General features: G+C 40.9%; 2 protein-coding genes across 3 annotated transcripts in view; one reads left to right on the forward strand and one right to left on the reverse strand.

Moving 5' to 3' along the window:
* Positions 1-24,210, forward strand: part of LOC109033369 (uncharacterized) — a 358,654-nt gene that overhangs the window by 141,389 nt on the left and 193,055 nt on the right. The window lies entirely within an intron of this gene.
* Positions 17-21,717, reverse strand: LOC109033370 (uncharacterized). The gene is made up of 7 exons (XM_072305108.1): positions 21,138-21,717; positions 18,584-18,999; positions 16,820-17,331; positions 14,417-15,870; positions 13,246-13,472; positions 2,684-3,280; positions 17-1,571 (listed from the first exon to the last, which is right to left on the reverse strand). The coding sequence occupies exons 1-7, from the start codon at positions 21,322-21,324 to the stop codon at positions 1,341-1,343; spliced, it is 3,624 nt and encodes a 1,207-aa protein (XP_072161209.1). The 5' UTR covers positions 21,325-21,717; the 3' UTR covers positions 17-1,340.

Genomic DNA, 24,210 nt, shown 5'->3' on the forward strand with positions numbered 1-24,210 from the left:
ATGCTCGTCTAATTTTGAGCGTTTGGTTGCAAATACACCACGCTGCAGCACAGTAAATGCACAAAATATAAAAGAAAAATTAAAAAGCTTTGGAAATCATTAAATTAGACACGGAACCACCTTAATATTTTCAAAACACACGTCATATTTTCCTTTAATATGTATTTTTTTTTCATCAATTTAAATGAGACTAATCCGTGCAGAGCGTGCAAATATTTCAAAATCATGACTTGAAAAACGCTAACTCCGCGAGTTTACACGTTTGAGCCTAACACAGAGCAATATGCGCACTGGCACCTACAAACCTAAAGGGATACTTCACGCGTTGCGCAATGCGTGAAGTATCCCTGTTAGGTTTGAAGGCGCCTCTGCGCGTGCCACGCTGGTCGCCCGCCGCGTAGCGGAGTGCTACGGCGTTTCAAGCAACTATTTTGCGACATAGGTGTTGCACAGTAGGCGCTCCAACGTATCAAGAATGACAAGCTTCCTTTAAGGGTACAGAGTTTTCCTTGCAAAATAAACCGAGATACTACGTTACAAAAAGAGAGTGGTAATCTAAAAAACTCACTTAGTCCTGGCATCCGTTTTTAATAACGTGGACCTCACAACCATAACATTACATCAAACTGCAGAAAAGCAGGTATGAGTTTACAAAGATGCATTTTTTAAAACATTTGAAATAACTTCAAAGAAACAAACCTGAGTGAAAAGCGCAAATCAAAAGGCGGAACGATTTGCGAAAATCACTTGGATCGTACTTTCGGAGTTTTTTGAGAAGCTCTTCGTCACACGATAAAACAGTGTTATCAATACATTAAGGTCATATGTGCTGTGATCGGTAATAAGCCAATCTCAACACCAGACATTGATATATTAATAGCACCGTTTGAACGTGTGGCATTAGCTGAAGTATTCCTTGACCAAATTTAGTGCACAATTACCTAGCATGCTGTACAGCGAGAAAAAAGATTGGTAGAATTTACCATTCTGTCACGCTGTATTTCACACAGCGTGAATTCTAAGTCAATTCTGCCAGAAAAAATGGTAGACGTTACTTAATACTGGTACAGGTAACCACTCCTCTAGCAAAATTGACTGAGAATTTACGCTCTGTGAAATAAAGCCTGCGACAGAATGGTAAATTCTACCAATTCTTTTTTCTCGCTGTAGAATGATTTGTGCTTGAGATTTCTCATGAAATGACTTAAAATGTAGAAAATATAAATTGATTGCCAGACTATTAAATCCTTCTCCTAGGCGCTGAAGATTCCCCTTAAAAAGCGAAATTGACGATTAACAAGAAAATTGCTTTACAAATGTGTGATTTAAAGATTTAGAGCTTAAATTATATCCAAAAGATCACGAGAACCAGTGGCAGAACTCTCATCCAGCATTTTTCTCGCTATCTTGCTAGACTTTTCGGAGCTAACTTCGAAGGAGCCGAGAAGCACTTGGCACTGGTTGTCTTCGAAAAGCTTGTCGGGCACTCTTTGAACGGCCTTTACAGCTCGACTTCTGGATACTTCCAATTCCTCCAGCAAATGTTTTAGTTGCGCGGCTATGTTCTGCGCCTGCAACAAATTTCAATTTACATTTTATAAGCACCGGTCTCATAACGTAGATAAAACGCTCATAGAAATTATGTGGACGAACCCGTGGAGAATCTTTCACTGGTAAAAAAAAAAACCTCCTGGACCAATGCCGCGGTGTATGGACTTGAGAGTGCAGTTTCTTGTCGCCGGATTTAAGAGTCTTGAACTCTTGTTTCAAGCGGATTTTGCATTGATTCAAGTAGATTTTGCATCGAAATAAGAGTCCAGACTCTTAAATCCGGCGACAAGAAACTGCACTCTTGAACCAAGAGGTTTTTTTTTACCAGTGAATTGTTCTTAGCAAAATGGAAGTCACAACACCGGTGTCCATTGAGTTAAAATCATCGCTTCAAGCGCGAGGAATGCTAATTTGCCTGCCACTTTTGGATATGCAACACGGGCGTTCGCGGAGTTTAAACATTTGCATTCAGGCGTTGATACTTTGAAGCAGTCTCTGCAACCAGAAGTGGACGGAATTGACTAGAATCAGCCAAGGGCGGTTTTGAAAGTTGGTTCCGCTCTTTTTTCTCCACTTAAATCCTTTAAAAATATCAATTTTAGGTAAGGCAAGCTGTCTCACCACATGTTGATGTTAAACTTAATAAAACTGCAAAATATGTAACTTGAAAACCTGATACTGTAAGCAAAATTTTGTTCAAAATTTACTCAAGTAGAGCGTGAAAGAACCTCTAAAACTATAAGCTGGCATTTTTTTGTAAAAAATTACGAGAAGAGTTTCTTATCTTGGATAACTTAACTGAACTTTTATGAGTTTTCTTAGTGATATTCACGAGGATTTTATTGTATTTCAGCAGAAAATGTTAATAGGGCAGTGGCGTAAGATGTAACGCGCAAATAACGTGCAAAATAACCGCAAAAGGTAAGCGGCAATCGCGTTCCCTTCTTTCCGTAAGGTCTAGAAACGAAGAGAGACCTTCCACTGTCATTTTTGCGACAGGTGGAAACATAACTTTCGGGGTCACACCATTATGGAAAATTATGAGGGAGCACCAGTAGGGTGGTCCAAATTTGGCAATGTCGGACTTTTTTTGGTCTTATCCTCTAGAACTGGTATGATGAATTAGTCTAACCTTCTCTCTCTCCTGCGCGACCTGGCCAATATCAGCCCTGACGAGCCACGTGACATCCTTGAAGAGCTTGCGCATTTCCACCAATCCGGCATCGAACTGGGAGAGCGTGTCCAAATACTCTTGCATCGCCGGATCAGATTGAAATTCCCTTCTGTCTCGGGCTTGCCGGAGCAGGTTTTGCCGCACCTCTTCCAGACATTTGAACTCCTCGATGAGGACCTCCAGGCTGAGAGCGATGCTCCCTCCTTCGCCCTTAATGCAGTCATTGGCGGAGTCCACAATCTGACCTTGGATGGAGTCCTCGTACTGACCTTGGATGGAGTCCTCGATCTGACCTTGAATGGAGTCCTCGATCTGACCTTGAATGGAGTCGTCAATCTGTCCTTGGGCGGAGTTTTTGATCTGACCTTGGGCGGAGTCCCCGTTCTTACCTTGGACAGAGTTCTCTATCTGACCCTGGACAGAGGAACAGAGGGAATGGCTGGAGACAGGGGCGGGATCCTGGAAGGACGCGAGGTCCCCGACAGAGGCCGTCCTGGACCCACCCGCTCTGCCCTGGATGGCGCGGTGGATGGTCTGATGGTTTGCATCTTGCGCCTGCAAGAGAGGAAATTGGCGGGGTCATGTGAAGCGGATGGGAGGCACATTACACGGAAAAAAATGGTTCAGTATTCATGATTCATGACAAGAGAGGTATACCCACCCAGATTGGTGGTTGCCCTGTGAGGGTAGGGCTGGTAAAACCCAAGGTAGGTGTAATTTAGGTATGCTTAGAGTAGGTAGCGATAAAGTAAAAATAAAAAAAAAAACACCACAGTAAACGGAGGTTAAATGGATCGCGTTAAACAGAAAGGAACCAAGCCACATCAGCTATTGCCACATTTAATAGGGCAATTTAATTTTTCACATGAAAATGGCTGTGCAGATTTTCGTGCAAATTTCAGTGAATTTTCTCCATAATACAAAGGAAATTCCTCAAAATTTACAAAGGAATCTGCAAAGACGTTCTCTCGTAAAAAATAAAATCTCCCTGTTTAATTTGGCAATAGTTGATGTGGCTTGGTTCCTCTCTGTTTAACGCAGTGCAAATGACACATTGAAATCAATTTTGAGATACGTTCAGGAAATTACCATAGCTAGTTTCACACACATTTCCTCCCTATTCCGTCACAAGGTATCATTAATTTTTTTGAAAAAAAAGGTTGATAGCCATGAAAATTCTTCCGTCTTAAAATACAACAACGTATTGTCACTCATCTGACGCCTGGACGTATCTCGTATCAACAAGAGCCGCGGAAAGCATAGAGTTGTACGGAAAACAAGGTGCACGTGAAAATTGAGATACACCCTTACACGCCAGAGAGTTAACGACATTAAGGCGAATGTTTAAAGACTTTTTCAAGTAAAGTTGACAGCGCGGTCTTTAAAAGCTGTCGAACAAATTCTTCCGCAGCCATTTTTCATCAACTTCTAAACTGTATCAAAAGATGCGGAACAGAACTTCCTCTTTTAATTCGAAAGTTTCCTCCGTTTTCCAAAATTGATACCAGCTTTCCGCGGCCAACTTGGAGCTTTTGCGTGCTAGTTATTTATGCGGCGTCAGGTAGCGCGCCTCGATCCGGCTTCAGTCGCAAACTTTTAACTGTAAAATTAAAAAATTATACTTTTGAAGTGAAGTCGTCTAAACTAATCGATGGATGCCGATCCCTCTCTTACTTTGTTTGCCTCAATGTGCAGGAGAAATATTTTCCTAAACCTTTAAGACAATTTCTTTTTCTTAAAATACAGCAGTTCACAGGTTGACATGCCTTATTTGGTGGAGCAATTTACTTGAGTTAGGTTCTAACCCAAGAATACAACTATTTCAACTTTGGTGTGTTGCAAAGTATCACACGCATTTGAAGGCGGTTTATATTGGTCCGACAGCGACCTACTAAGGATAGTATGATCTTGCTGTGTTGACGTTGAGTGATTTTTGGAATGCATATGCCGAATGGAAAACAATGAATAATTTTAATATATTAGTGTTATGAAGATTCTAAGAAAAAAAAAAAAAAAAAAAAAAAAAAAAAAAAAAAAAAACTTGGACAAATGTTCAAAGTCTGACTTTTTTGACTTTATGACTTTTTTATAAGTTTTATTTCTATGTAAAGGATAGTCTCCTTATACCAAATTTTACAAACATCGATCAAAGAGGAGCCAGTATCGTTTTTGCCAAATCCGCCGTCATTCAAAATCGCGAATTTCGCATAAAATCCCCTATACTTTACACGATATGAACTACAACAATTTTCAATAGTGCACAATGTTAGAGGAACTCATCAGCTTTGAATCAAGACAAACATTCTGAAAATGGGTCAATTTTTAATGAAACACAAAATAATGATCCTTACAAACCAGGCTCCAAAGAAAAGTTCCAAATGACATAGTCTTGTTCAAACAACGATCGTGGTGATCAAGACACTAACGGCCATCTTAATCACACAGTAGTAGAATGTATTGTGACGTCATCAAGGCATACAGACAATATAATATCAAAAGAGTCTTACCTAGAACGTGCAGAAATCGCAAGTAAAGTTTCAAAGAGTGTGCCCGGTGTTGTCTAAACCGAAAGGAAAATAGCCCAATAACAATACGTTCAAAACATTCAACAAAAGAAGTATGTACAACTTAAATATAGATCCACAAATCACTAACATTCCTGTGACATACAAGAAGGTGGAGGGTAGCATTAATCATTGCCGTCATTGAACAAGATACAGCATACAGCGGGGCCAATATCCGTTAACGGGCATGCTTAACAAGTTTCATAATAGAGGGAAAACTTGCTCAAAAGCTTGAATATTCAAGTGGCACAATTATCCTACAAATCTTTCAGAAACGTTTACCAAAAAATACAGTCATTAGAAAAAGTCTTCCATCGGCTGTAAGAACTTTCAAATTAATCAGTCATCAGTGAAGCGCAAATAAAGCATACGTACTTTTTCGAAACTAATCCTGTAAGCGATGCGTCATCAAAAAATGTTCCCCGATGCGTTTCTGGTCTCAACTACAGTTTGTTTATGAATTCTCCCAAAAGAGGGGAAAATACCATGACCAGACCAATGAAAAATTACCGCTCTTTCATTAATTTACATTTACTGATGATTAATTATTGACCTGGAAATCGGAATCGGCAATTTAGAGGCAGGCCGAGAGATACACGGATTGAAAAAATGGAAAGATGATCTGTTTGATTTGTTTTTCAGGCATTCGAATTCCTGGTTTTAATGAGGTCGTATTTGATACTTCAAAAAACCGTTTAACTGTTTTTTTCCTCTCTACTTGCCAAATGTCTGTGAAAAGTCAGTCAGTTTTTTCGTCTGATACCTTGCCATCCGCCATTAACCAATGTCATTGAATCGTACTTTAACATAATTTTGAAGCATGTTGTCATAAATTAATAGATATAGAAATAGTTCAGAGAAATGGTTACGAGAAAAATAGTCAGAGCTTTATAAATGGATATGTGAGGAGGGATTTGTTTACATTAGCAGCCTTAAGAGGGGACTTAAAAGGATTTATATACGGGTCAAATTTGAGCTAAGTTGCAATATACGGACCCTGTTGCAACGTTGAGGATAATGCGTGAATAGAATTATATTGGGCAAAACCACACTAAAATCACGGTGGACAAATAAAGAAGTCTGAAATGCTTTATTTAGCAGGCATTGAGTAATTGGTGTGGTAATATGGTCTTTTCAGTAATTTTTTTCTCTTGCGTTCTGTCGAAGGGTTGCCTCCTTATCGTGGTTCATTGGCAGCTAAACCACTCTATGAGCTTCATTTTGCACGAAAATGTAAGGAAAAATGAAGAAAATGTAAGGAAAAATGACGAAAATGTAAAGGAAAATGACGGAAATGGCAGGCATGGCAGGAATGGTATTTTCAAGTCACCTTTTTCTCCTCACAAGAACAGGTTTGACGTTTCGAACAACAAATTTTGCCTGAAACTATTCCAAATCATGTCCTTTTAAGCATCTGACATATCTTCAACCGTCAGGGGATTTCACCGGAATGTGCCAGGGAAATGGCCGGGAATTTAATTTTCTAAATTTCATGGCAAACCCTCTATCTGCATACAGAAACTAATGGCATATTTTTTGGTTCTGAACTGGAGCCAAAATTTATAGTTCCTTATTGCAAAATGTAGTCCACTTAACCTTTTTTTTTTTTGCCCGTTTCTCGTCTTTCCAACAGACTCATCTAACCATGCAGGATTTGGTCGACTAATGGATTTTTGATTCTTATAGCCCAATGTGACAACACCGTGACCCTTACGCGTCGCCTTTACGTTAATGTCATTCCCGTTATTCTGTTAAACAGAGTTTTACGACGTAAAGTAGCAAGTGCAATGAATTATTCCGCTCGAATTGTTCACTTTAAAATTTATGGATGCTGTCTATCGTTTTAAAACTTCCCCAACTTTTCAGCGCTCATTACGCTCTCCCCCAAGTCCGGATCACAAACACTCACGCATCATAAATCGTGTTGATTGTCAACTTTTTATGCAATTTACAGAGTGGCTCGGGGCTCTTCGGCAAGTTGACACCCTTTCCTTTAGGGATCGCAGCTTTCTGTCGTTTTAAAGTTAACACGTTTGACGCTGCAGTCGTTCAATCCACGGTATGGTTAGAGTCCCTTTATAGAGAGAGTTGAGACAACGGGGCTTATGGATGTCACGCATGAGAATAAAGATTACACAAATCAGACGTTTGCTGTAATATTTGATCAACCCATTCCCGAATTCCTGTCTCCGTTCCCTCTCTCATTCCATTTGTTCCTTGTCATTCCCCCAATGCCCCGGTCCATTCCAGTTTATAACCTTTGCAATTGATGAAAATGCAATTTTTATTCCCGTCTGTGACAGCCTAAAATACGGGAAACAATCCGGAATGGATTCGCATTGTCTTTATTCTCAGTATAAAGGGCCTCTAGGTATGGTCTGCTACTGCGCAGCGTAAATTTCCTTCAATTCGTCGAATAGACAATGTGACCGCACAGGAGTAGTTATAGATGCATCATCGGAAATGCACCATTGCTCGATTTGCTGACCGATTTACTGAGTCCGTTTTTGGAAAATCGGCTATATCCCATCACAGCCGCGCTCAGAGAAAAGATTTGTTTAGGTCTTCAGACATTACTAAATTTTGTTTGATGAAACGTATTTTTTTATTAAAAACTCATGCATATTCTTCCGCCATTTGCACATAAAATTGTATTCGCAATTTGAAAATGGCAATGTCACTCATATTTTTCTCAAAATTAAAAATCTCATAGAGAACATTTTACAACACTCGAATGTGTCTTCGCAATTTTTTTCTCGGCACACCGTAGTAATGAAACAAAGTTGGTACTTTGATTTTTTTAAAGAGATCCATGGACCTTAACGTGTTTTATTTTCTAACGTACTTTACAACTTAACTTTATTTTTCTCTCCTTTTCTTAATCTTAAAACTTCAAATGGAATATCATGCATTAAGTGAAGGTTTAAAATGCATTTTTTTAAAGCAAATTAGGAACACTTAATTCCCTGCCTTATTCTCTCAGTCCACGATATAACGATTTCCACGGAGATGCAATCTGCCGGAGGAGCTCTGGCAGGATCGCTATTAGTGGCGGTTGGGTGTCGCAAAGCGCACAGAAGCGCTATAAGAGCGACTTGTTAGTAGTAGTAGGAACACTTCATTTTTTCCGTCCCGATAGTTTCTAGTCGTTTGTTGGGCATTGGCGAGAAAACAAATCGAAAATTAATCCTTCTTTGGGCCTAATACATTGATTGACGCCTCTTCTATAAAGTTTTAAAGTTTTCCCGTCTTCGCATTCGACGGCGTGGAGCCATTGCAATATGATTAGGCCCAAAGAAGGATTAACCTCAAAGACGCTTCACCACTAAGCGAAAATACGCCTCTCAGACTTGCACGTTCGAACACGATTCTGTGACAGGCGCAACTAACTTATTTCGTCCTTCGGAATTCCCGCGTGAGAGGTTCCCAGAATAACACATGAGTGGTGGGCTTTTATTTGTTCATTCTCGAAAGTTGGTTAGGGAGTTGGAGCAGCACATTACGCTGCCCTCCTGACACGAGGGCGTAATTGTACTCTGCAATGAGCCCTACTGTCCATAAGAATTAATGCTTGTCAGGGCTCATGGCAATGTGTGGTTAAGCCCTTGTGCCGCTTTGAGGCGAATGACGATTAGAAAGGTGCATCATGCTGTCTTCGCTTCTCCCGAAGCGGCGCTAGAAACTCATATACTGCCGAGCTACGTAAAAGCGCCGTATAAGCGTCCGAATGTTGCCAAATAGTCTCTCAGAACATTTTTATTTTTGAAGATAGTTAAGAATTATTTTCCTTGAGACTTTTCAGACTTTTTGGATCAAATTACGAACGAAATCCGATGAAAAATCGGATGAGAAATTTTTACAAATTTTCCTGGAAATTCGTGATTTGTTGAAGGAAATTTGGCAACGACTTGAGGTCTACACGATGTTTTTCCTTAGCACGGCAGCATAGCGCACAGCGCCCAGCGGTGACACCGTCCGTTCTCATTCGCCGCACGTACAAACATTAAGTTGGGTATAGGTCAGCTCAACCACCCGCCAACTCAAACACGGAAAACTGCAGAGTGGCAAAAGTTTCGCGGAGGCTCTGTTTGTGTCAGTGCTTTTGAGGTCTGATCAGAAAGTTACCAGGGAGCTTCCCCGCTTTGACCAGAATTCACTTGAATCCCATGGAGGCTATTCTTAAAACACCTATCGCTCTGGGAGGGAGGGGTTCTAGGGTGCAGTTGCGTGGCGTGAATGATCGATTACGACGATATTTCCCCATTTGAAGCTGTGGTGAAGAATCGAGTATTAGGATGTTCATTACAAACACCCTAATAATCGATACTTTTTCATAGGGTTAAATGAAAGATCAATCGATATATCGCAAAGCACGACACGCTACTGCTAGGATGCGTCACGTGCACTGATAAAAATATTTGTGTTACTTTTGGTTAACATAGGAAGTAAAACACGAGCCAACACTTTGTATTGATTTTGGTACAGTTTGCGGTGAATTTAGCGCAGGAAACAATTGAAGAGACTGGGTAAATGCATTCCTCCGATTGCGACTTTGGTATTCACCACTCGTTTTTTATTAAATTAACTTTCTTCAAAAAGAAAAATTTTACTCGCAGTTTGGCAGCTTTCAAATACTTCCTCCACAACATATTACCGCAACACGGCGGTGCACAGTTCTGAAGCGGTTGTTCTCTCTGGGAGGATGACGCCATTAAGTTTATTCGATGTCACACGAATTTAGAGCGAGTTAGGTTAACATTATACCGATGAATCGTTTTTACTTCGTCGAATATATTCAGCTCTTTCATATCTGTATGAAACGGGTCTTCAAGATAGGTTTGAAATGGACAGTTTCAATCAGGATCAGTGAAAGTGCATTTTAACGTTGCATGATCTTGTTTCATTTCACTGAATTAAAAAATATAAAAAAAAACAAAAATAAAACAATACTCTAATACACAAACGGCCTGTTAATGTCCTATGAGGTTGCTCTAGATTCTAGCAGAGCACCTGCACCTTTTCATTACAAAGGAAGAGGAATACCCGGGTAAGGTTTTATTTTCTCAGTTTTATTTCAGATATCTTATGGAAAATACGTAAAAAATATTTTTGTGAACTGAGACAACAATTGTTTTTGATTAATAAAAAAAATCATATAAAGATAAAAGGGATATTTTTGATTTACTTAAATATCTTCAGAGATTTTTTTTTGTATGTAAGTATTAATTAGGTTTTTAGTAGCGGTAGTAGAATACAAAATGTATCAGGCTCATGTATCTTGGGTAAAGAGTTCAAACTCTCACAAAAATTGACATGAAAAAATACATATGACTCAATCGAATTTTTCCAAAAATCAAAATGAGATTTGCTTAAATTAAGAGGCTTGTCTCTCGATTCAAGCCAAAACCGAGTTGAATCAAGAATATTTTCTCTTCCCTGAAGAAAAGTTCCGGGTAATATATATATATATACATATTAGCCATTCCGAGCTCAAAGGCTGAAAGGTCCGGGTGCCGGAGCCGTAGCTTTGATTGCTCCAGGTGCTGCGTCCGGAACTTTCGGCATCTGAGCCTGGAACGCGGACGGTATGTCTGCATAGCCCGTAAGAACGGCTTCCATGGCCGAAGTTTTTTTCCAGTCTTGTTAAAGTGTTGAAAAGTCTGGTGTCTGCACTGGAAAAAAAAACATTGGATCTAGAGTCCAGACTCTCAAAAACATTGACAAGAAAAAATACCCTTGATTCAATCGGATTTTTGCTTACATCGAGAACCAATAATCCTCTTAATTTGAGCGGATTACCTTTTGTTTTAAGCAAGAATCTGATTGAACCAAGAGTATTATTTCTTGTCAATGTTTTCAAGAGTCTGGACTCTGGATCCAATGTGGTTTTTTTTCCAGTGTTGATTCGAGAGACTTTTTCCCAGTTTTTATTCAAAATATTCTCCAAATTTCACGGGCGTTCCGAAGCGTTTCCAAGTCACCATCAACGCAAACTCTGTTTGAATTTTCCTAAAAAGTGGCAACCCCGCGGCCCGGCGCTCATTTAAAGCGCGCAAAAAACAATGAAAGCCATCCGCTACACGGCCCATCGTCGAATTAAACCGTCATCGACTCTTCACTTCCTGCCCGATGCTCACATCCCCGGCGCCATACTCCCCAGTCACTCCCGTTCGCCCTCGGATTCGAACATTCCGCTTCCCTCCACCCCTCCCCCTCCGCCGCGACAATTCGTTCTACCCTGCTTATTTTTTACCGCCCTTTCTACTCAAATCCCATCGACTCCTTGATCGCATCGATGGACTCGACCGAATGGAATCAGTGCCGATTTTCCAGGAGAAGATTCCGAACCGATGTTGCCGATAAGTGCGCAAAAAAACCTTTTTTGGGTGTATTTTAAGAAAATGTATTCGATCTACTGTAGAGTCCCTTTATACTGAGAGTCAAGACAATGTGAATCCATTTCTGATTGGTTCCCGTATTTTAGGCCTTCACAGTGTCACAAACAGGAATAAAGATTGCACCGAGTTCACCGATTGCAAAGATTATAATCTGGAATGGACCAGGGAATTACGGGTTGGGCAAGGAACAAACGGAATGAGAGAAGGAACGGAGAAAGGGATTAGAGAATAGGCCGATCAAAGATTACGGAAAACTTTCAATTTGTGTAATCTTTACTCCCGTTTGTGGCTCCATTAGGGGGGGGGGGGGTTGTCTTGACGCTTAGGATAAAAGGGACTGTAATCTACTGTAGGTCTTTTTCAGATTTTGAAGAGTCGAATTTAATATTTTGTAATTAGAGCCAAGTTCAAATTAATTTACATCCACGATGAGGTAGACTTCCTTTTTGTTGTACTAGATCTATGGTGAAACTATTAAAGCACGAATCTCGTTTCCCGTGTCTACAAATCTCCGCTCCCATTTTATTTTTTTAAAAGAGAACAAATCAATATCATTCCTTGAAGTTTTCTCAGAGCTTTCCTCGGAACTCCAGGACAGTAATTGTCTACGTTCAATATCAACTGAGATATCGCTCTTTGAGAAATTCAGTTTATGACGTCATCCGTCGCGGTGGTGACACCCTGGTTTTTTTCTACCCTGCTTTCATCAAAGTTTAGTGTCGAGTTACCGGTGGCAATATTAGCGCCTGCAAGACTGTAGGAATACTTCACGCACTACGCCAAACAGTGCGGTCTGCCTGGACCGCATACTACCGCCTACAAGACTGCATGAATACTTCTCGCATTGCGCCAAAAGCAGCGCAGTTGGTTAGTTGGAGTGAAACACATATTAGCGCCTACAAGACTTCGAGTTCAGTCGGCGTCATGCATGTTTGCACTGGTTAAACGTGAAACTTGAACAATGAAAGCAAGGTGAAAGAAACCAAGGGTCTGACTACCGCGGTGGATCACGTCATAAACCGAAATTTTCAAAGCACGAGATCTTGATTAATATTGAACGTAGGAAGTTGCTGATTGGACGGATCCTATTATTTTTAGCAAATTATTATTCTACAAGAATCAAACATCAAAACACGATTCTGTGACCAGCACAACTGACCCATTGTGACTAATTCGAGAAAAATGGAAGATTTTTTCAACACGATTTTCCGCTCGAACGCTACAAAGTCCATTTCCTCGAAGTTTTCTTCGGACCGCGTTAAGCAGAAAGGAATCAAGTGACATCAGCTATCGCCAAATTCAATCGGGCAATTATATTTTTTACATGAAAACAGCTATGCGGATTTTGGTGCAAATTTCAGTGAATTTCCTGCATAGTACGGAGCAAATTCTTTGCAATTTTGAAAGGTATCCGCACAAATATTCTCTCGTAAAAAATTGAATCGCCCTGTTAAAATTTGGCAGTAACTAATTTGCCTTGGTTCCTCTCTGTTGAACGTGGTCCAGTTTTGTTCTTACTGCTTCCTTCGGGTTATCGAGAAAAACTAGAGGACCTTACCTTTTCCTCCAGCATCCGGGTTCGTTGCTCGAGATTGCTGAGTCGCATTTGGACGGCCTCAGTGTATGCCTTGAATCCTTTGAGCTGTTGCAACCACGAGGACGACAATGTCACCTGGTTATTTTCCATCGTGTCCAATTTGACCGATATCTGCTTCAAATTCTCGTCTACGTCGCAATCGGACGCAAAGTGGACGCTCCGCTGCCGCCGAACCGTGGACTTCTCTCCTGAAAATATGCCCAGAATGCGGTGGCGGTTCTCTAAAGTTGGCAACACTTTTTATCCTCCTTTTAAATTGTCGCTCGGCTGACAAAAATACGAAACTACACATTGAAATGAACTCGCAAAATCATTCTGTTCCATGTAAGAGATCGTATTCGAGAATGGTTCGATGTATCGTTCAGTTTAAACAATACAACATAATTTCAAACAAAAATTTCAGAATTTAAGCTGAAATAGCTGAAAATGAGAAAATTCCTAACAATTTCACTCCTCGTTGCCATTTTGTACTCATACATACATGAATCGCTTTTTTAGCGCTCTCTGGCGCTCTGTGCCACAAAAAAAAAAAAATCGCCACAAAACTTGGTTTTCCCACAATCCATCAGGGAGTAGTGGAGGACTCATAAGTATCGAAAACCTATCACAAAAAACCCGTTCCCTCGGATTACTCAATAGAGAATTTGCAGGTGTCTGAATTTTTTTTTAAATTTCCTGTTTAAAATGATACTACCAAGAAAAATGAGCAAGAGGATATCCTTGATTTTTAAATTAGACAAATAACGGAGAAAATATGACAAAATAACCTAATCTGCTAAAATACATGTGTTCAAATGGAAAATGCCGCCAAATGACGTCACAAGGCGGCAAATTATTTCACTTTTAAATCACTTTCTCTATAATTTCCCATGTCACAGAAAAATTATGAAAAATACTGCGAACTTGGCTCATCAGGCACTTTCAGATGAAGCAATAAAACTTTTGTGTGCAAATTCTCCATTGACTTTTGAGGCTGTGTTTACATTCTGAACCAATCGATCTCGATACAATTTTACGTGCTTGATGTATCAAATACGATTCATCTACTCACCTGGTACTTTTAATATTATAAATAAAAAACTCAAGGTTCAGTGACCCATGCATTTCAGGAGTTCCAAAGTCCCGCGCATACCTGAGTCGTCGAGTAAGTGTTCATGTTTTTTCTCCATGGCCGCGATTTTGGCGGCGATCTCGTCAAGTTGGCGGTAAGTGCGGGCCTGCTTAGCCATCCAGTCTCTCTCGGTGCACCAATCGTCACCAGCGGAACCAATGGAACCAACAGAGCCAACGGAATGGACCTCCGAGCAATCTGGGCCCTCTTGTATGTCCTCACTCGCCACTTTGGAAGAAGCTTTCTTCAGCTTGCTCAAGGTCTCGATGGCCTCATTCGTCAGGTCCTCGCAGATCTCCATCTTTGACCTGGTCTCCTGCGGTTGATCTTCGTTGGACACGTGTCCTCCAGCGGGTCCAGTATGTGGTACTCCAGATAGATTATCAGCACAGCAGTTTTGACCGTCACTACAAACCGGTTGTGGGGTCCGCAATCCCAGGTAAAACGATTCTGAGGGCCCCACTACTGAGAACTCCATATCTGCGTAAGACGCCTGCACAGTACCGATTTCTTGCGGGAGCATTCCTGAGCAATTTGGCGTTGGGGGCCCCATTTCTGTGGGAACCGGTTGACAGAGCCCCATTCCTCCGTAATCCAGTTGCGAGGGCCCCAATCCTGATGGATTCGGTGTCGAGGTGGGTCCTATTTCTGTATAAAACGATCGCGAGGGCCTCATTCCTAGGCCACAACTGGAGCCACCGCGAATGAGATTTGGGTCAGGTTCTTTCTGGAATTGAAATGTCTCGCAGGGGTCCGTTTTAGTCTTTCTGTGTCGCGCGGAGGCGGAATCGCCCTCTTTGCCGGGTCGGTCCACATTGCTTGTGAACTGATTCCGGTTTGCCACCATTGCACTATTAGAGGTTTTCCTAGGTCCAGTGGGAAGCTCCGAGTAACTGCGATCAACATATACTCTCGGAGTAAAGCCTTCGTTTTGCAAAGGGAACCCATTCGTGTTTGGATTTCGGCTCTCTCTATGACGGTGACCGATTCTGGTGGAGGTCAGTAGGGGCTCAAAACATCTTTGTTGAGAGTCAGGTTCTGTTTCGTAGCCTTCTGTTGGTATCGGTGGTCCCGAACTATAGGTCCCTGTATTCTCTCTTACTTGGTGCTTTCCTTGGTTCCGGCTGACGTCATCAGAAGTGCTCCAAGATCGTCGGCGTTGATCTGAATACGCACGATCAATGTCAGCCTCTGGTTCATGGGTTTCACCTCTTACCTGTGACTCATCCACCCGTGGGCTTTGGGTCCCAGGAGAAAAGCCCGATCTTAAGGGCCTTATTCCGTCTTGGTAGTGGTTGTCCGCCATTCGAGAACTGTTCTTTCCAGTTTCCTTATTTCCTATATCAGCGTCACGGTGTGGTGGCTTTGTCGTTTCGCTTCTGGCTTTGAATTCTCTACAAACTGAACCGTATTCAGCTCTCGTCGACCAATTTTCAGCACCGCGTTGATCTGTGCAGCGTGGCTGTGAGTGAATCCTGCAGAGATGAAATGGTAACAGAGAACAGTTTATTTGAGAGACTTCATCGCGCTGATATCTTCCCTTTAAGTAGTGTGAGCGTTACTTTCGCAAGTCATCACATATTTTCTCTTTAAAATCCTACATAGAAAACAATTTACACCACGGGAACTTTTTAAATAAATTCCTGAACGATTTATTATCAAGTTTTTGAAACACTGATCAAAAGAAAACTTGATTATGCAAATGACGTCATTTGTACTTTTGTCATTTCACCGATGTTAATGGGAAACACTTATATCTTGTTCACGAGTTGATTTTCCGACTTCCAGTTGTGTGTTGATTATTCCTGGTGGAATGGGGATGTTGCATGTGTGAGGAATTTGCGATTTGACTGTTGATTCTTACGTAAAAGTTCGCGAGAAACACGATTGTGCCACTGGTTGTCTCTGACATCATCTCCCAAGCTCAAAAAAAGCTCTCAAGTTGAGGCCAAAATGGAGGGGATATCCCACGCTATCCTGAGAGTCCACCTCTACATCAAGACAAACTCTCCATGCAAAGATAGGGAGCGAATACATTAGCAGGGTTGCCGTGTTTTCAGTTTTTGAGTCCCCAAACAAAGTGGCAGCCCTGAGTCAATGTATTTGCTCCCTATCTTTGCATGGAGAGTTTGTCTTGATGCAGAGGTGGACTCTCAGGATAGCGTGGGATACCTCCTCTATTTTGGCCTCAACTTGAGAGTTGTTTTTGAGCTTGGGAGTTGATTTCAGAGAAAACCAGTGGCACCCTCGTGTTTTTCGCAAACTTTTACATAAGAATCAACAGTCAAATCGCAAATTCCTCACACATGCAACATCTCCATTTCCAAGAGAAAATGCGTAGTGTTGTGCTATAATTCGTGCCTTGTCTGGAGGCCCATTAATATCTATAAATTTTAGACAAATTTAAAAAACTACGGGACTAACCTAGGCTGGCTTGCCCTTGATCCCTCACATGGACAGGTAGTCTGCAACGGATCAAACCTGTTCACTCCTGCGATTTGCATGGGGCAATTTGGTCGAAACTCGACATTTTCCAAAGGACGACCCGGTGTTTGAGCTCCTAGGTAACACTGCTGAGAGACCCCTGGGTAGTTCAGTTGTGGGCCAACAAAGTGACATTGCTGCGTGACCCCAAGATGACATTGTTGTGGTATCCCAAGGTAATTTTGTCGTGGGACCCCTGGATAAATTTGCTGTTGATCCACATGGTGAGGTAGTGTTGAGGCCCAATGCCCTTGCATTGAGCAGCCTGCTGGCGGCTGGTTAGTTGATCTAAATGCCGGTCTATGACAAATACGCGGTTCTTGCGTGGCAAAGCTAGATAAATGATTCCAGGTGTCGTTAGGGTCATCACACGGAAATGTTTCGTACGGCTCCCGAGAAGAAGGTTGTGATATAATGCCCTGTCGGATAGGAAATTGCCCGGATGCTTGCTGCTGTGTAGAAAAATATATTGAATGTTTATTATCAATCATGTTAGAAATTGTATAAATAGCATGCAGCCCGAACATATGACACGATAAAAACAATTAAAAAGAGGAAAACAAGGCGACAACAGCAAATAAACACAGGGCGTTTCGGCTAGGGTCACAAGCCGAAACGGCCTGCCTTGATTTGCTGTTGTCGCCTTGTTTCCCACTTTTAAAATTGTTCTTATCGTGTCAATCGTGTGTAGATGCGTGCGCCTAATGTTTATAACGTCTCTGGTCATGAGAAGTTTTCTTGAAACTTTGACATAATGCTCTAAAAATTCTAGAAAAATTTTAGCTAAAAATTTATAATTTCTGATCGAATTTTTCGTTAAACTGAGCGATTTGAGTGTGCACCTTAATTTAGAGTCCTACTGCCTGCTACCAAGCAAATACAAGTTTTCTTAATACTTAAATGCACAAGCCAGGTCAAATTGACCCGAGACTTGCTAAAAACACAAGCCCCGCTGTTTGTATGCGGCCTGAACTTACAAGTTTTAGATATACTTCTACAATACACCCTTAAAAAAATAATCGGACATGAAATTGAAAATAAAGAGAAGAAAAATTAGTGTCACAAATCGTAATCTGGCCTCGTTTTTTTATAATTTTCTCCCGAATCAGAGAGACACCCTTAGAGTCAAAAGGGAAGCATTGCGAGTTTCCTTCTCGCACCGTTGCGCCTTCAATTTTGCAGATGCAACACGGACATCCTCGAAGGACGAATAGTTGTATCTTTGCGCCGTCATGAACGCGCGTCCTTTCCTTTACTATAATTTTATATTGTGTTGCTTTTGTAAATCTTATTTGTAGTAGTGCTTCAACATATTGAGGTATTAAGGTAATTTTTCTTATATCATTGTACTACAAAAAATCGGATACCTACATTCGTATTGATTTTTTAAAACAAATTTTTATCTATATTTTACATTTTCCTGATAATTAGGTTGAAGGAAGGAGAAACTTTGAATTAATATTCATAAAATTCCTATGGTACCTTTTTTTTGGAATATCACTGTATTTTAGGCGGCGAATGTTCATATTTTTAGCGTGATGGTTTTACTTTATATTACAATTTTTTGGTGGGATTTTTCAAATACCGTCAAAATCAATTAATTTAAACACGTGTTCGTTTGACCCGACTCGGGATTTTGCGTATATAGTAAGTCTTGGACATCCGAGGGCTAAACATAAAAATTCTAAAGAAGCCTCTACAAACCTGATTCATTTGAATTGGAATCCCTTCATCCTCCATGAAGTCGTAATTTCTCCTGTTCTGAATATCTTCGCTTTCCCGAATTGTCACCCTTTTTCCACTCGTTTTTCCGTACCCGCCCGGTTGTTTGTTGCTTATAGTATTATACCTCGTCAAGCTAGCGTTATATCCCGACCTCTCGTTACTCGCTCGTCTCGACTCCTGACCCGCGAGGCTAGCACTGCGGCTAGCGTGACTCCTTTTTCGGCCAGCAGGACTAGTGCTGTGACTTTGTCTAGCTTGCCTCATTCCGTGTCTTGTTCGGCTAGGGCTGCGGTTAGGAATTTGGCTAGGGGTATGGCTAGTGTTGCTTGTGCCTTGGCGTGTCTGGCTCAGCTGTCGGCCATGCCCTGAGCGCAGCCGATCCATGGACTGATTCTCTACGAACAAATGAAAATTAGGTGATTCAGGATTCGGTACATATGAATCCATTGTTTTCAAAAAGGAACAAGTCCATTTTTGCATGAGCCCTCACGGAAAAAACGGTATCATACTGAGCACTAACTGTTTAGATCAAATGGAACCAGCTAGTATGGCAGTAGCGCTGAGCCCGAAAACTTTAGAATCCAGCCTTACAGACTGTAGGTCTCAGCAGTACTGCCATATCAGCTAGCTCCATTTGATCTAAAAAGTTAGTGCTCAGCACTATATCGTTTTTTCCGTGTTGGTTTATATGAAAGGAATACTAATAGTTATACTAACTAAGACGCATCGAAGAATTGACCTGCACGGAAAAAACAAGACTAGTGTTGAGCACTACTGGCCGTTTAGTGAGGAGTAGTTTAGGGCTGGCGTCTAAGCGCTGTACAGCTCAACACCGGAAGGCAGTACAGGTGGGTACTGAACATGAGTAGTGCTAATCAGATGCCGCGAGACGTAGTTGCGCTTAACAGGTGTAAATTCACCCACGAAACGTCGGAGTCCTCATAGCCTGGTGGTAACGCGCTGGTCTTCCACCGGCGCAAACCGAGTTCGATCCCAGGCAGAGGCGTTTCATATTTTACGCTCGCTCCAAAGGCACTTTAGGGCTTGACACTACTTCTACCTTAGTGACCCAGCCTCGAGCTGTTTAGTGCCCAGCACTCCTCTGACTTGGTGGCTCCATTTGACCTAACCCTCGTTAGTGTCCAGCACTAACATGTAGGTCCCAACCCTAAGCTCGTTTTTTCCGTGTGCCCCCTTTTGAAAACAACCGATTCATATATGCGTGAATTTTTAAGATCAAAATAATACTTTCTTGAGTTTTTTTCTGAAACCGCCCACCTTAAGAGCGACAGCCTTAAAAGTCTAAAAATATCTGTATCCGATAGTAACTTCAAGCGTTTCATTATGAAAAAGAGCTAAACTTATTTTGTGAGAGGCGTCAACCTTTCTATAGGCTGAAATCTCATTCTATACGCAATCCCCCCCCCATCTCGAAAAAAAGAACTTCTCAAAAAGTGTATTTTACTCAATTTGAGATGAAATCTAAGTTAAGCGCCGAAAATTATAGAGCGTGAGTCGGTTTTCATTGAATGTGATCCATTAACTCTTTTACAATGCCAGGAAATTTATTCATTTCCCCCAAACACAATAGGATTTGGATGCACATTCTTTTTGTGACCCAATCGTATTTTTATCCCTACGAATGTCGTTTGAGAATGATTCTCAAGACAAATGTGCACGGGTTTTGGCCTTTTTTTTTGGGCTGGAAATTCAAAATCTATCAAAACGTTGGACTGAACTGATGCGATGTGGGGATCATATTCGATAGTGGTTCGATGTATCGTTTGGTTTAAATCAATAGAATATAACCTCAAACAAAAATTTTAGGATCTAACTTGGAAAAGCTGAAAAAGAGAAAATTTCCAACAATTTCACTTTTCATTACCACGTAGAAGTCATAAGAATCAAAATTCAGGTGGCAAAACCCCGTTCCTATATATAGATTACTCGATTGACTATTGAGGTTATTTTTTCATGTTGCACCAATCGATATCGATAGAATCTGCGACCGACCTGTTTGATGTATCGAATATGATCCGACCACGCTGAGAAATAGATCTGTATTCGATACATCAAACGGGTGAGATTGTATCGATATCGATTGGTTCAAAACATAAACATAGCCTCAAAAGTCAATTGAGTAATAACAGGTCGCAGGTTTTTTGTGATAGATTTTTTATTCCTATGAGTACTTGTAGGCCAAGAGCAGTGAAATTGCTACGAAATTTCTCATTTTCAGCTTTTCTGACAAATATCCTACAGTTTTGGTTTGAGGTTATGTTCTATTGTTTTGAACCAAACGATACATCGAACCACTATCGAATTCAATCCATTAGGGCCAATCACATAAGAGCTCATTGAAAAGTGTTAATAAAAATGATTAACCGATCAGAGAGAGGCTCGGATAAAGTAATACTCTTGTCGTTTGAATCGAAATTTTATTTTTGGTCTTAAGATTAATCAGAGAAACCAATCTCGCCGTTTTGACAACAACTCTACAGTACAGAGAGCGAATTTAATCTCGTGACGTTACCTGATCTACAGACGGAGCAGTTATAATCTTCGTCGGGCCGAAGCCCCGCGCTTCGGATATCCGTTTCCGGGGCAACCTCAGCACACTCGAAATGCGCGAAACTCCCGCATCTCCGACACTGCAAATCCACCTCCAAATCCACGGGGTAACCGCACCCCTCGCAGGCCGGTCGCCACCCCTCCATCATCCAGCTTCAACCCTCACGTACCGCGGGCACTTTTAAATTCAACAAAACCGGTTTCATACGATTTCAAGGACCTTTGCGTGATTTTATGGAACGTAAACATAAATATAACCTCACTTTTTCCTGGATTTTTTCATAAATTATACGACGAATTAATGAAAGTGGTGATGATTGCGAAGATAAAGGGGTTGTTCAGGTTTTAAAATGGAGAATCGTGAATGTTACGAGGGATTTTGAAATCATAAAAGGGTGTAGATAATGTACAAAAATTTACGCGATAGCTTTTCGGGTGATATCCTTCTTGAACTGGAATTTAGACTTTGACTGCTCAATTTCCTATAAATATCGAGTTATATCCAATTTAATTCAATAGGTTTATTCATTGATCTTATTTACTGAAAATCATGAGCATTACCCACCAATACGATTGCAATGGAGGATTGAGATGTTCGCACCACATTCTGTATCTGTTTATTTTAGAAACAACACACGTGCCTTACCTTTCCCTATGTATACAGATACTATCATGGGTGACCCAGGAAAGTGCATTACATGATCGTCACCGGTACGATCGCAATGGAGGATTGAGATGGTCGGACCACATTTTGTATTTGTTAATTTTAAAAACAACACGCGTGCATTAACTTTCCCTATGAATACAGGTGCTTCCATGGGTGACCCAGAAAAGTGCATTACTACTTGCAAAATGAATTTCAGTCATTTTGCATTGTAATCACTCCGTGGCTGAATATATTTGAAATTCTGCCTTAATGAAGAAAGATACTTCAGTAACGGTAACCAAAAGATGGTGGTTTAGTGTAACTATACTGCACCATAAGTACTTTAAGAATGAATGGAGTCGGATATTTTAAATAATTTTGAGGATTGAAGCCTGTCATTTTACTAAATGTAAATTTTCCCGGAAGTTTTGAGAATGCAGTTGTACAAGACCAACTTCGCGTAACATGTTTAGTTGTAAGGCCATAATATTTCACCTAACTGGTGTAAATTTAAGCATTCAGTATTACGTCCCCTCATCAAATCTCGCGTGAGGATAATGGACCACTAGACAAGGTTCGAATTCAAGCAATCTGATACTAGTTTCTTAATTAGAATTTCACGTAGAGCACGATTCGCGCAACGAAAATTACTGAAATCAACTCCATACGAAGATATAAACGCTTTTATTTCACATTGGTTACGAGGAATTTAAACTGCCCGCTCACAAGAAACTCAAAGCTCTACGTGAGTCAAATCGCGCACCACAATGGTTTCAGCAAGCTTCTCAATCGAGCAATGTTCATTTCCCATCATGTGTTTTTCAAACTATAAGCAATTTGCTACAGCTGAGCCAAAGCGTCAAGATCGAGGTAGCCAGATTTTTATATCGCAGAGACTGTCATGATAACGTTTAGCGCGCGATGTGAATCACGTAGAGCATTGAGTTTTCATAAGCGCGGGTGGTTTGAATTCACGCATCAAGAATCATTAAATATCTTCGTAAGGAGTTGATTTCGGTCATTTTCCTTGTGCGTATCGTGCTCTACGTAAAATTTTGGTTAAGAAACATGTATCAGAATGCTAAGATTCGTACCTTGTCTAGTGGTCCATTAGTGGTGCATTGTGCAATTTTTTAATCCAGGTGATCAGTAACTATTAAGTACTCTAAGATTATTGCATGGAAGAGGAACCGAGACTTTTTCAAAACAGCCTTAATTTAGATGGTTGATAACTCGCTTATCGCTTAAATTTAGAACCTGTGAAATGTCCCAGCGAGAAAATAGTGTTGCGGAAACACTGTGTAATTTGAGCGCAGAAAGGATATAAGAACAGGGTTGAGAGCTACCGAGGTAAAATTTACGAAAATTAAGGGGTTTCGATTAAAACTCGTTCGCTGCTCTCGCTCTTGTTCTCGGAAGGACAGAGTGCTTGATATATGTACTTTCATCGCTCATGATCAGTATTGAATGTATTAGGTTTACCCACATCTTGTATTGGTAGGAACTCGACTAGCGGTGTGGTGTTCGGTCTGAGATTTTTGGATGCTTTTAAAACGCCTTCACTTCTCAGAATACTTCACGCACATCCGCGAAGTCAAAATATTTGTATCCTCAGCCGTGTTCCTGAGATAATTCGTTTTTCTAAATGAAATCTTTGTGCTGGTTATTAATTTTACTAGGGGTTACGCCCTCCCACTGCTTCTCTCGTACTCATAAAGTAAATCAGTTTCTACACCGAATAATGTTTTCACTATTCATAGCTGTTCGTTAAGGGTATTTTTTCCTCGAGGAAGCCATGTATTATTTGAATGAGATTACACTGGTCAACGCGGGTCAATTTTCCTAGAATGGGTCAACTGATCACGAGCAGATTTATAGCGCTGATTCTGAAAAATACCCTCATTTCTCTTGGCCAGCTCAATTTTCCCCGGAAAAAAAATCGAAATTTCCCCTTAAAAAACGAGCTTTTTCAGGTCAAAATCAATTTCCCCAAAGTTTTTACTTCAGTTTTACTCCAGGTATCAGAAAATTGTCCTTTTCATCATGCTATATTTAAAACCTCCATTAAAATTCCGCACTCACGATGTAAATCATATAGGGTCTTCGGGTTTTGGTGGTTCGGTAGTGTTAGAGACCCGAACTAATTTTTGATCTGTTCATTCAGTGAATTTTCACTCTCTCCATGCACTGAAAAAACAAAAAGTTACGGTCTATGTAAACATACCGTCCGTTCCGGACTCAGAGGCCGAAAGTTCCGGATGATGGAGCCGTAACTTCGACTGCTCCTGGTGCTGCACCCGGAACTTTCGGCCTCTGAGCCCGGAACGCGGACGGTATGTCTGTATAGCCCGTAAGTAGAGTCCCTTTATACACAGAGTTACGACGTCTC

Source organism: Bemisia tabaci, chromosome 10, assembly GCF_918797505.1.
Source record: "Bemisia tabaci chromosome 10, PGI_BMITA_v3".
Classification (NCBI taxonomy): domain Eukaryota; kingdom Metazoa; phylum Arthropoda; class Insecta; order Hemiptera; family Aleyrodidae; genus Bemisia; species Bemisia tabaci.